The sequence below is a fragment of the Clupea harengus genome, chromosome 5, assembly GCF_900700415.2.
Source record: "Clupea harengus chromosome 5, Ch_v2.0.2, whole genome shotgun sequence".
Lineage (NCBI taxonomy): Eukaryota > Metazoa > Chordata > Actinopteri > Clupeiformes > Clupeidae > Clupea > Clupea harengus.
This window is the reverse complement of record NC_045156.1, coordinates 7,286,253-7,299,565: the sequence shown is the minus strand read 5'-3', so window position 1 is coordinate 7,299,565 and position 13,313 is coordinate 7,286,253. Positions and strand designations below refer to the sequence as shown.

At 41.7% G+C, this 13,313-nt stretch overlaps 2 protein-coding genes across 3 annotated transcripts in view; one reads left to right on the top strand and one right to left on the bottom strand.

Moving 5' to 3' along the window:
• Positions 1-1,550: 1,550 nt before the first annotated feature.
• Positions 1,551-8,674, bottom strand: prelid3b (PRELI domain containing 3). 2 transcript variants are annotated; one of them, XM_012841173.3, is made up of 6 exons: positions 8,546-8,664; positions 6,352-6,520; positions 4,717-4,806; positions 4,400-4,470; positions 4,110-4,212; positions 1,551-3,741 (listed from the first exon to the last, which is right to left on the bottom strand). In XM_012841173.3, the coding sequence occupies exons 1-6, from the start codon at positions 8,575-8,577 to the stop codon at positions 3,625-3,627; spliced, it is 582 nt and encodes a 193-aa protein (XP_012696627.1). In that variant the 5' UTR covers positions 8,578-8,664; the 3' UTR covers positions 1,551-3,624. The 2 variants fall into 2 exon arrangements, with proteins under 2 accessions (XP_012696627.1, XP_031423392.1); XM_031567532.1 differs by lacking the exon at positions 4,717-4,806 and having other exon boundaries at positions 8,546-8,674.
• camk1b (calcium/calmodulin-dependent protein kinase Ib) overlaps positions 7,090-13,313 on the top strand; it is a 48,497-nt gene continuing 42,273 nt past the window's right edge. Inside the window, exon 1 of the mRNA XM_031567531.2 lies at positions 7,090-7,360. The gene's annotated coding sequence lies outside the window, so the exon portion shown is untranslated. The remainder of the gene's footprint in view (positions 7,361-13,313) is intronic.

Here is a 13,313-nt window from a genome sequence, read left to right as displayed (position 1 = left end):
CTGTTCCACTGGCGTACAAATATGAGGTTACACAGGCCAAATTCCATTAGTCATTCATCACTATGGGAAAGACCCAAGAACACAGTGACGGTGTGCGACGAAAAGTTGTTGAGCTGCACAAATCAAGAAATGGACACAAGAAAATATCTAAACAGTTGAAAATACCCATTTCCACTATCATGGAAATAATTAAGAAGTTTAAAGCGACAGGAGATGTTAAGAATCCGCCTGGAAGAGGACGTGTCTGTACATTGACCCCATGCACCGTGAGGAGGATGGTTCGACTGGCAAAATAATCTCCAAGGATCACAGCTGGAGAATTGCCGATGTTAGTTGAGTCTTGGGGTCAGAAAGTCTCCAAAACTTCCATCAGGCGCAACCTACATCACCACAAGTTGTTTTGGAGGGTTGCCAGAAAAAAGCCTCTGCTGTCAATCAACAACAAACTAAAGCGCCTACAGTTTGCCAAATGTAAGTCAGACTTTCAATGGGACTGAGTTATATGGTCAGATGAGACCAAAATAAAGCTTTTTGGCAACAAACAACAAAGGTGGGTTTGGCGTAGACAGAAAGCCATACAGAAAAGCACCTCATACCCACTGTGAAGTACTGCATCTTTGATGTTGTGGGGCTGTTTTTTCTTCCAAAGGCCCTGGACATCTTGTTAGGATACATAGTATCATGGACTCCATCAAATACCAGCAGATATTAAATGAAAACCTAACAGCCCCCTCCAGTAAGCTTAAAATGGGCCGTGGTTGGACCTTCCAGCAGGACAATGATCCGAAGCACACCTCAAAATCAACACAAAAATGGTTCACCGACTGCAAAATAAAGGTTTTGCCATGGCCATCACAGTCCCCCGACCTAAACCCCATAGAAAATCTGTGGGATGAGCTGAAGCCGAGTCTACAAGCGTTGACCTCAGAATCTGAAGGATCTGGAGAGATACTGTATGTAGGAGTGGTCTCAGATCCCGTGCCATGTGTTCACCAACCTCATCACGCATTATAGGAGAAGTCTCAGAGCTCTTATCTTGGCAAAGGGAGGCTGCACAAAACATTAAATTAAGGGGTGCCAATAATTGTGGCACACATGTTTTGGAGAATAATATTTATTTAATGTCAACATTTTTGTTCAATGAACAGGTAAGATTGAAGGTTCAATGAAAAGGTAAGATTTTTCAGAATATTTTGAGTGGAAGACCAAGAGGATAAACCGGAAAGACATATTTTTTCATAGCCTGTTTTGCTCATATTCACTAAGGGTGCCAATAATTGTGGAGGGCACTGTATATTACATATGGGACCCTAATTTCATTGATGGGCGATGAGTAAAGTTTGTTGCTCATGAACTAAAGATATTGTATCGTGTTTAATATCATGAGCATCTTGCTCATGATATTAAATTAGCAAAATAATTCGGGCAAGTTATTAAATGAGTTCATGCACAGCGGACTTGTTGCTTGTTGCCCGTCAACAAAATTAGGGCCAATGATGTGCAACCGTGTTCAACATTCAGCACATCTCAAAAAACAACAATGAGCAAAGTTTCATCTTTCCTTTTCTTTATTTTAAGCAAATAATCCCCAACCAATTACTTAAAATGAGTAAATGTGTTAACAAGAAATGAGATATGCTGTTCCAGTAGCCGTTGTTAAGTCTGAATGTTGTGAACTTGGTTAAGTGCGGTGCACAATTTAAAAAGGCTTCCTTGAGGTACATTTACAAGTTTAATACTGAGTAAACACTGCAAACAGGAGTCAGTCTAGAAGAAAAATGTGTTAACAATATTGAATGCAACGTCCTGTCTATTTTGCATTTCATACAATGAAGCACATTGACCTTCAAGATAACAGTGTTTTGGAAAGTACATCAGTTGCATCTTTTTTTCAATGAGAACAGACTTGCTTTTCATCACCATCACCACTGCATGGAAAAACATATGAAGCCCATCATATAAATAAATAAATAATTGCTATTTATTTTCCAATGTCAAAAAAAAAGATGTCTATATCTACATGTTTACAACTCATCACATTTCCTGCCATACTTTACATTTTGGCCTCTTAAAAGAAAAGAAAAAGACAACCTTTCCTGACAGTTTCCATGCCTCCCCCACCTACAGTTTAAATCTGTATGCGGTCATAGCTCTTCCTCTAGTCTACAAGCAAACTAGCATTTTTCATTCTGATATTGAGTAAAAACAAAACTTCAAAGAACAACGTAACAAGTTAGACAGATGAGTTTTTTTGTGTGCGGAAGTATTTTAGAAACAAATACAGTACCATCATTAGACACGGCTTGGGGACAACAATCTGACAACTTTTTCAAACATGCAACAGCCACCCTCTTCAAAGGTGACCCCAGAAGGATAACTTGTCCAGACACCGTGTAACAATTTCTGATAACTGCTTTGCCTTAAATGCCTTTGAGATGTAGATCAAATAATATAGTTCTACCTTTGCTTTAGAAAAGTGCCAGTTCTGAATATATATCAAAACTGGATATCAAATGGTGGGGTAATTTAATTGGTATTGCAGGCAGTTTTCTTATGGAAGCCACCCTGCTCCTCAAGGGCAGATCTATCCAAAAAGAAAACTGTCTGCTTACACATCAAGCCAACAGTCAATACCTAAATATAAAGCATTCAAGATGGTCCTCTCAGTGAACTATTGTCAGAAAAAGAAAACAAACCAGAATTTGTTCCCTTTAAAATAATTTATCTTGAATACACATATCCATAATAAAAAATATCTATGACAATGTCTGAGTTATTCACTATTTATTATTGTTATTACTGGTACAGTACTTGACATTCAAGTCTGGGGGAGCCAGAAGGGAAACCCTTGCTAGCTCTTCCCCACGTTAAACAAAATAGCTGTTGAGACTGGACCGAGGTGTTCTGAAGACAGCTCCTATGACCAGGCTTAGGGAGTTCTGTTTCGATAAGAACTCCTGTTGGCACTGTGCTGCATAAAGCCATGGCTGGTCCTTTCATAACCCGACACCATTAGTTGTTGCTGTTGTGGTTATCCCGCACGTGTGAACACGGAATGAGAGTCAGGTGGACTTGCACGGTGACCGCTGCTGTTTTGCAGTGCATCCCTCTTAAAAATAAAACCACCTCCACTGCTCAGAATGCTGGCCGTGTGACGAGAGAGCTACACAACTCATCCCGTGCAAAGGCTAAATGCAAAAAGCATGTTAGGGGTAGCTCCTGGCACTGGCGTCCTTTGTTGGTACCTTTTTTATTGTTATTGCATATCCACTTCCCCTTCCTACCCTGTGACCTGTATGAGTTCTAGTCCTTAAGTGTCCACCCAAAGGCAGGCACGAGAGTTTCTGTCTTGAGGCTGTGGTATGAGATCAGCCTCCTTGTGTGTTGCCATTCATGTATCCCTTCGGCGTCTAATGTAGAGGCCTGATGAAGGGAGATGGATAGAGTGCCTTTCCATGAATGGAAAAAAAATAAATAAACGCAAGTGGAGGTATGAGCAACACAGAAGGGGGTTGGTCGCCAGTGCTGACACAGGAGAAGAGTCCCCAGACAGAGAGAGAGAGAGAGAAATAATTGAGAGAGAAAGAGTGAGAGATGTTAGAGAGGTAATGGAGGGGGGAAGGGTCATTTCTCAGTGACCGCCGCTGCCATGGGGGCTCGCATGGTTCCACGGGCCGTGGCGGCAAGTTCTTCGATCTCCGTGTTCAGCTTCATGATAACCCACTCCATTGCTTCCCTACCCTGTGTACAGAAACGACAATGCATAGTTGGTTATTCAAGGTGCTGATTCAGTTGCTGATATAGAATACAGTTCAGTCGTTCTTGGGTGAGTAGATTATTTAATGTCAGTCTAATGTACGATTTCCAACGGGTCATAATACATCTGTTATACATTGCTGTGGTTTACGTGCATGAGGGTATGTCTGCCCCAGAAGGCTTTACTGCACTGATCCAAATTTACAAAGATTTTTTTAACATGTAATAATCTTTCTTTGCAGCGTAAATCCTGAACTCGGCAGGAAAACTTCAGTTGACATCTTGCAAACGATATTGGTATCGATGAGATTATTACATGACTGTTTCTTGCCCCTGCCAAGGCACTCACTCACCTTGCCCGCATTTGTCGAGATGGTAGTAGCCATGACTCCCTCCAGGTAGCTACTCAGACTCACTCCCTTCACCGAGATGAGGGCCTCTTGTGTCAGTACCGTCCTGCAGAGATTAACAGAGTGAGCACAACTGGGACACTTATCCCTGTACAGTCACTCCGAGACATTTCGAGGAGAGTAGACCAGGACAGCACGAAAGCTCAATTCAGACGTGTGCTCTACTTGGCAGAGCACCACGAAACATTCATACAAGCATACATGACAAGGATGGAGAATATTGAGGGTCTTACTTCTCTGGGTCGTCTGGGTGCGGCCTGTATATGAGCCTCTCATCAACTGAAACCATGTTTGTAAAAGTGATCTGCAACGGCAAAAGAAAAACCCAGTCAAGTCTCCGTTTACTTCCACCCCTGTGAAACGACTCTGTGTTGTGCCCAAATCTGGTTAGGTCTCATTCCAGAGATGGTTCAACTGTAATCACCCATTATGTAAGCTGGCAAACACTCATGCATGAACACTTAACCCACACGGTGTGAACACCAAGGCTTTGTATGTGTATCCTGGTTAGGGCGGGTTGCTGTGGTAGAAGTGTTGTTGGGGGACTCACATTGGCTGACTGCAACTCTAGTGTCTTTTCTCTGGGGTCCACAACTGAGTGCTCCTGGATGTAAGTGCATGTCCGTGTGTTACCAATGAACTGAGGGGACACAACCAGAGGAGAATTAAACATAACAATTCAACAAACCAGATGACCAAACAATACATACAATGTGTGCCACCTTTACAGTGTTCTCCCTTTAGCTGATACTGGCTGAGTGGTCAACCGGCTCTAGCTAGCAACAGGTAACAGATAATCCTCTCACTCAGTAATTAGTCAGACAGTTGCCCTTCTTATTTCAAGATCCGTCATGCATATTAGACAGAGCACTGCTACAATCGCCTGTTGCAAGTCCTTTTAGTTTACCAGGGTGAGGTTCCTTAGTTCTTAGAAGGGCATTTATTGTGAGTGAGATTGGAGTTTACTTTACATGATCTAGCCTACCCCATGGAAAGTAAGAGGCGAAGAGTGCTCGTGGACTAATGGCATGTTATTAATAGATGACTCGTACTACCTTTTGTGACCTTTCTTGGACCTATGCCAAGAGATGCACACACACTCATTGGTCAGCCTGGTTCACTCTATTGCAGGCAGCCCAGACTGATTAGCTTCAATCATGTAATACAGTGCTGACATGTGATCAAACGAATAGGTCAGTCAAGCGGTCCAGCATGACACCGTAGCCATAATTTAGAACAGACATTTTAAGACTTGAAGATATCCTCTTGTTTTTGCATTTTTCATTTATTCTCATTAACTTTATGAACATCCCATGTGTGCCACTCCACAATCTCCAAATGGTAAATGACAAATAGTGCTGTAAAATATTTCCCAACTTCCAAGTTGTGCTCATCGTCATTTTACAATCAAATCAGAAAGCTCACACAAAAACGAAGAATTACATGCAGTAGGGCAAAGATTAGGTTCACTTATTGAACCTGGCCTACTATTGCAATCACTTCTAGGGCAGCAGCCGTGTCAGCATTTACACAACATATTCAGACACACAATCTATAAGAAGGAACTCATAAAACCGCCAATCTTACAGGGACTGAGCCAGATCAATCTGCACAACACCACTCTGCACAGGCCAAGGGTAGCACACGTTGTACAAGTCCAAAGGTGAGGGCCTTCAGAGTGCCTGGACGTATGCCTGTCTGTCTGTGCCAGCCAGAAAAAAATACTACTGATAGAGCGCTCTTACGTCATACCACAAGGGTTACAGTTCTGCTCCCTACGAATGGCCCTGGACGGCATGTGCAAGACTCAGGAATAAACTGGCAGTGAGCCCTCTACCAGCCTTCTTCCCATACAGAAATAGACCGTCAATATGGTCAGCTGTTTGGAAACATTACCTGGCAGCTAATGTGGAGGGAACTTAAATTTGGCACTGGATTGTTAGCTAACGTGAGTGAGCCCAACGCTGACTGAGAACTAAGGTGGAAGTACCATGACTACGACAAAAGGAAGTGACACCTCAAGACGTCTTGTGTGCTGGGTCCACTTGCTGAGAAACTTGTCGAAACATTAACACATTTAACTGCTGGCTTACAATTTCTGGAGGACTACTCATTCAAGACATCCAAAAGTATTCACTCAGGGATATAGTGAGTTTCACAAAAGGCCAGAAGCACTCTCACTCACCGATTTGACTATGGATGGAAGACCCCAATCTGTGCTTAGTAGTCTTTTGCTGTGGAGCCGTCCCTGGGCGTCCACGCTCCTGTCTAGGACGTCCACCCCAACCACACTGGGGTTCATGGGGTTTGGGTACTTCTGCATTGCAGCTTTGGTGACGGTCTCCCATGGGTGGCTGTAGAAAATAGGACAGACACAGACTTTTACTCTGACTGCCTAATACACGTGGAGTAGCATTCACCTCAGTTGACCTGGTTCTACAAAGTGTGCTTTATGTGGGACCTTGGATAGCCCAAGGTAGATATCAACTGGTACTGTCGCTGTCTCGCGGTAAGAGATGTCATGCCTTGCTCATTCAAGCCACATGATTTGGAGTTTCACCTCACTATAATTTAAACCTTGTGAGTTGCATAAGTTCAGTGAAAATCATTGAACTAAGGCCGAATATCAAAGCTAGCTTAATACCAAGGCACCTGGACAACGGAGACTACCTCACTAATCTCAACCTATCTTCTCTATCCACATGGTTTTTGATATACCTACAACCAAAATTCAGCTTTAGCTTGTAGCCACTCCAATTGTGATTTTTTGAGAGCTCAATAAAGGAAAACAATCTAAAGCAATAGATACTAATTTTAAATGCAGAGGGAATGCCATCTAGTCCGTTTTACTTCAGTGCTGTAAAGGAAAATAAATTCAATTTGAAGATGTAATAATGGACTTAAGCGACCGTTATGAATGGCAGTCAATGTAAGTTCTAGATCTGTGCAGTGTAATTCTGGAATGCCTTACAAAAAGAAGGCACTCCTCAAAGTGTTAACTGTGGGAGCTGTTGCCATGGTATTCACTAGAAACCACGTGCACGCTGACGCAAGTCAGGAGGCGCGGCAAAATCTAGGGAAAAGGTTAGCAACTAGCTGTTCAGTCAAGGGTAGTTACGCAATAAGTGAGCATGTCGTAGCTGACATTGAACGCCGGTCGGAGGTGACAGTCACACGCACCATCCCGAGATCTTGTAAGTTTTAAGGCATAACGTTATTAGCCAACTGTTAGATACAACCATTACAAATGAACTGGATTGTTAGATGACTTAGGACTGAGCCCATCACATGCTCATCTGGTTTGACCCCTGAACAAAGTGTTAACATTGGAAGGGGTAACGTTAGTGTAAACATATTTACACAACTGCCAACAATTCAGATAGCGTGCATCAGTACATGCCGAACGCAACCGTTAAGTGCCGTTATATTGCAAAGCTCTTTTTCTACTAGCTACCGTTAACTTAATCTACATGACATCAATCTTTAAACAAGGGTTTAAACAAGCTCAAACTTCTGTAAATGTACTTATTTCCATAAATCTTTTTGACATTGGGTAGATGAAAACCCTAACCTACCGACTAAACTAACGTAAATTCATTAACTTTTGAGTATCGCTACCTAAACTCCATGCAAGATCATCTCGGGTTCGCAAACCAAAATGGCAAACTACGGTTGACACAAGTCTGTTCAAGGGCCACCCGGCTAACATTAGCAGGAATAGCTAATTTAGCGCTGAACTTTAGATCTCCATTTCAGTTTAACTTTCCCTAACAGCTTAATTACTTCCACTAGGGATCTTAAAGAATACAAAAATGCAATGTTCACGTCTGACGTCTATTCAAAATCCAAACCTAGCCTATGTTACACTGCCATATATGCAAGCATTAAATCCCGGGCACCGGCAAAAGCTTAGAACCTTACTGACAGACAGTAGGTCGTCAGTAAGATCATATAACTTATTGCAGATATGCAACAAATACCAATAGGACTAAACAACAAAGTAATTAATGTCCCTATAAAACAACCTAACGTTATTCATGTTTGCCATTCGCTACGTTACCGTTAGCAGTGTTAGCTAGCTAGCGTAGCTATGTCAGTTATCGGAAAGTTTGTTAAAAATCGGCCATTCTGTTAAACAATCGATATGCTAAGTTTAATAAAAGATTAACATGACAACACGAACGTAGCCGATAACACACGCATGCCGGTATTTAACCCCGTTACGATGTATTGGCTAATATTTGCAGGCTAGAACAGCTAGCTGGCTAGCAAATAGCTAGGTTACTCAATGGCAATTATACATAGTTTCATAAAGAAATTTAGCTTAATAGAAAACAAGTAAAATTGCTGTTAGAGAATTAAAATGTCCTTAGACCTACTTAAATATGTGTTCAGAGGTCCAGATCTTCATGATGGTAGTAGTTCTGATGTTTCCAAGTGAACCGCCTGGTGAGTGTAGGTAACACACTGACAAAATTCGATGCCTCACAGTCTAGAAAAGTACATGCAGTTCCCTCCTCCTGTCACATGAGTTGAGCACTTCCGCTGGCTTCTCGCTTCAACACTAGCCAATCGACTGCGCCGGGACTGACTGGAAAAAGGCGCACCCCCGCCACGTTCTTGACCTACGAAAGTTCCAAGTCAAATGGGTCAAAAGATACATACACTGCGAACCTTCATTGTTACATCATAGGATAACCTGTATTGTTACATCAAACAATACGTCCTCGGTAGTCAAGGAGGGAGCAAGGGTGTTGACATAGGCCACACATACGCCTGGTACCTAAATGTAAATATAACTTTTGTGCTTTCAAACTCTTTGATAATATTAGCTGAATGTTCTGTTTCTAAGATTTCATACAAAAACAGCTTTTAGTTTACTTTTAGTCTAGCACTGCCAGACTACCTCTCAATAACTTATATTGTAGTCTGGAAATAGAGAGGCTATAGACCTAGTATTCCTACTTACTTTACCTAGTTTAACATAGTTTTTGAATCAGCCGTAATGTGACACGCTATGGAGTGTCAGCTACCAACGACCAGGCTACGGTTTATTTATCATGTTGACCTTGAGTGGCATGAAAGGCGCCATTAAACAAAATGTATATCTATACAAATAATAATAACCATAATAATAAATATTATTATTTATCTCCAGATATTTCCATAGACTCACCAACAATTCCATTGATGTATTTATTTAGCAAGGCTCTAGCAGGTTCATATTGGTTGTACTGCCCTCCAAGTGTGTATCCTAACACATATAGACAGCCAGCCTAACTCCTTTCGTGAAAAGTCACGATGTAGCCTCCAAGCTCCAGGTTTATTGATGAGAAATAGTAAAACTGAAAGTAATACAAAAAAATGTGTTTTTATAATTACGTTATCGCATTAAAATCCAATTAGATGAATAAAAGTCTCTTGAGTCTCGTTTCATTGAATTAGCTGAGCACATTGTAGGGCAGCAGGATGAGTGATGTACAGATAATCAGAGAAATAACAAAAATTACTGAGATCTATCTTACAAATTATAATTTACTGAAAATATTTACGTCTTGTACTTACAGACGATGCATTTTAAGGAAATAACATAAGGACAACGATATATGATGGTTTCGGACAAAGAGAGAATTGTTGTTGTAAGTCGTATCAACGGAAAAGTGAATTATTCTGAGACGGCTCCTGTTACCGTAGAAACAATAAACAATAAACGAAGCTAGCTTTAGTAGCTGTTGTATATCAGAAATGGCCTACAGAAAAGCGAATTATTCTAAAATGGCCACTAGATAGCACTAAACTGCCAAACCCATTAACTATGCTTGCCAGGGGCAGAACATTGGTTAGTAATGGTATTAGTTAACGTGACTTAGGCCGCGTTCATCATCATCATCATCATCATCATTGTTTATTCAGGGAGAAATTGACTGAGCACAGGGCTCTTTTGCAGCAATGCCCTGATTGAGGCCACATAGTACAGAAGAACAATACATAAACAAACCACAACAAAACGAAACAGACAAAATACATTAAAAAAAAAACACACCAAACAACTCAGAAATTAAGCATTAAAAATAAGTAAATAAAATAACATAAAGTAAAAAAATTAAATCAGAGAATCATTCAAAACAACAGCATTGAGGCACATCCTTATTATCTAAAAGGCTCTTAAATTGGTTGACACTTGACTTCTTTTTTTTTAGCTGCCAGCGCCTTTTTTACATGCAACCCTATGGGAAAAGGAAAAAGAACAACGCCTTTTTAAAAACTTTTAAAAAAGCGCAACTCCCGTCGCCTTTTCGAGTTCAATTTTTTCAACTTTTCAGAAAAGCGCTGGGTGACGTCAAGCGCCTTTTTGACAGCTGACCAATCAGAACGAGGAGAGTAGGTACCAGCGTACCTTCCCTAGTAACCTTCTATCTTAGTTACCGGTGCCCCCAAAATTGACAGAGATGGACAAGGTACCTGTTGAAGCACTTGGTATTGCCGTGTCGTATTACACTGAATTATACGACCTGAGTCACAAAAGATACTCAAATATACGGATAAAAGAGTCCATCTGGGAGCAGATCGGTAGGTCTTTGGGTTTTTCTGGTAAGTACACGTAAACTCTCATTCATATAACTGACTGTATATTCATTGATATCGTACCCCAACCTGTTTCCGCCCCAGCTATTAAAAAGTGACAAACCGTTATAAACCTTTATAGATCGAAAAATCTTTAATCAATCAATCTTCCATATTTCAGTAGCGGTGGGTGTCTAGATTACGACTGGTATCTTGTTTGGATTTCAACTGAAACCGTGTGTTCCGTTTTTTTCCGTTGTGTTAGGATAACGCTAGATAGTCACAATAGGTATAACGAGTGTAGTCTTATGCCAGGTTCATGTTTATCATAGCGGCCTCATGTACTAAGAAATGGAAATATTTGAGGGACAAATACAAGAAGGAGAAGAGAGAGGAGCAGGAGAAGGCCAGGAGTGGTGCCGAGGGGGGAGTCAGGAGGAAATGGAAATACCTCCACATTCTGTCATTCCTAGAGCCATACAACCAGGACAGGGAGACCACCTCCAACTTCGATGAGCAATCGGCAACAGTTATGCTAAATAACATTTGTTCCGAGGCAGGACAGGTAATTAAGTAGGCGATTATTAGGAATGTGTCTTGCAGATAATAGAAAGATCAGCCACTGAGATATAAATTCACCAAAGTCACCAGCCACTCAACTAGTACAGTAAATCATTATTTTGTGTCTGAAAATCTACCAGCTACTCTCATATTTTACCAGTATTTGGCCCTGGTATGGACACATGATTAGGCTGGGGTTAATAAATGTATAAACCTGGAAAATGTTAATATTCTAATAAGTGCTGTGTTGGGTTTTATTTTTTATTTCTAATACAGGATCAAACTGAGGAAAGTATAGATTATTTAGAAGATAGCCTGATCATTTCTCAAGTAACCCCTGAAGTAACCCCAGATAACCCGCCTCCTTCACCCACGTGTACACCAAGTCCTCACCTGGACCCTTCACCGAGGACCACGTCTAGTGGCAGGGGGAAAAGGAAGGCAGATGAGATGACAACATACCAAACCCAAATTCTCCAACGATTAGACCAAACAAAATACACAGAAACCCAACACTACCTCCTCAGTCTGGCACCCACATTTGACCGATTAGACCCTCGTAAGCAAGCCCTGGCAAAGCTTCGCATTCAACAAGCCTTGTATGACATTGAATTCGGAGAATAGAGTATTATAGTTAGTATAAAATATAGTATATAGTATATGTAGTATAAAATAGAGTAGTGTGAAACAGCAATGTATATAGGCATTTGTATATATTTTGTATATATTCACATTAGTGTAATCTGTATTTAAAAATGTGTTCTCTATTTGTTATTGTAATTATTATTGATGAAATGAAACCTATCATTATATTTACTTTACTTGCAGTCATTGATCACATTGTTGACATTGCCTTGACACATTGCTTAATTTGTTCTTTAAATGATAACTCACAAGACCACACCTCAACTGATTTAGTTTTGAACTGTTTACTGAGGGGAATGTGGGATGTGCAGGGGGTGGTTCTGCCAGGGGACTTGACCAGCTCCAGATGAGAAATATTCTCACAGTGATGGCCTCTCTGCTGGCGTTGTTGCTGCCAACCCTGGCAATATTTTGAATTCCAGCAGATGGTTCTGCTGGACCAGTCGGTGCTTCTGTGCTATCCCCCCACCGCAGAAAGTTGTGAAGGACACAGGTGGCCTTCACAACTGACTCGGCTACCTGTGGTGACACACCAAGCACCCTCCGGTATATCCTCCATTGGGCTGCTAGGATGCCGAAGGTACACTCCACCATATCGCCTGCCGTCTTACCGGCAATAACACAGGTGATTAATGCTTCATTTAATTCTGGAACATTCCCTTCTTCATTTAAAGTGGCTCGGGTAACACCGCTGCTCAAGAAGCCGTCTCTCGATCCCACTCAGGTGGAAAACTATCGACCGGTCTCCCTTCTCACGCTCCTATCAAAAACCATTGAGAGGGCAGCTTCCGAACAGGTCACAGAGTTCCTATCAAGGAACAATCTCCTCGATCCAAACCAGTCTGGATTCAAAAGTGGTCACTCCACCGAAACAGCCTTGAAAACAGCTAGAGCAGCAGCTCAATCCTCAGCTCTCGTCCTGCTTGATTTATCAGCTGCGTTTGATACAGTCAACCACCGCATCCTTCTGTCCATACTGTCAAGTATGGGCATTTCTGGCAAGGCGCACTCCTGGTTTGAATCGTACCTCACTGGGCGCTCGTTCAATGTGTCATGGCAAGGTCAGCTGTCTGTACCTCACCACCTTACCACAAGGCTCGGTGATGGGACCACTTCTCTTTGTTATTTACACCACTTCGCTGGGCCCTATCATCCGCTCGCATGGTTTTTCCTATCATTGCTATGCCGATGATACTCAACTGTTTCTGTCTTTCCCTCCTGAGGACACCACTGTGTCGGCGCGGATCTCGGACTGTCTTGCTGATATTTCCACATGGATGAAAAACCACCACCTTCAGCTGAACCTGGCCAAAACGGAACTGATGGTCTTTCCAGCCAAACAGGCCATCCACCACAACATCAGCATCAATATTGACT

What these genes read in the sequence shown, in the direction of transcription:
- prelid3b (XM_012841173.3), bottom strand. Translation starts at nt 8,577, where the DNA reads ATGAAGATCTGGACCTCTGAACACATATTTAA. An exon ending in TTCCATCCATAGTCAAATCG is followed by an intron (nt 4,807 to 6,351) that starts GTGAGTGAGAGT and finishes GTGTCCCCTCAG; the next exon opens with TTCATTGGTAACACACGGAC. An exon ending in CACCCAGACGACCCAGAGAA is followed by an intron (nt 4,213 to 4,399) that starts GTAAGACCCTCA and finishes TAATCTCTGCAG; the next exon opens with GACGGTACTGACACAAGAGG.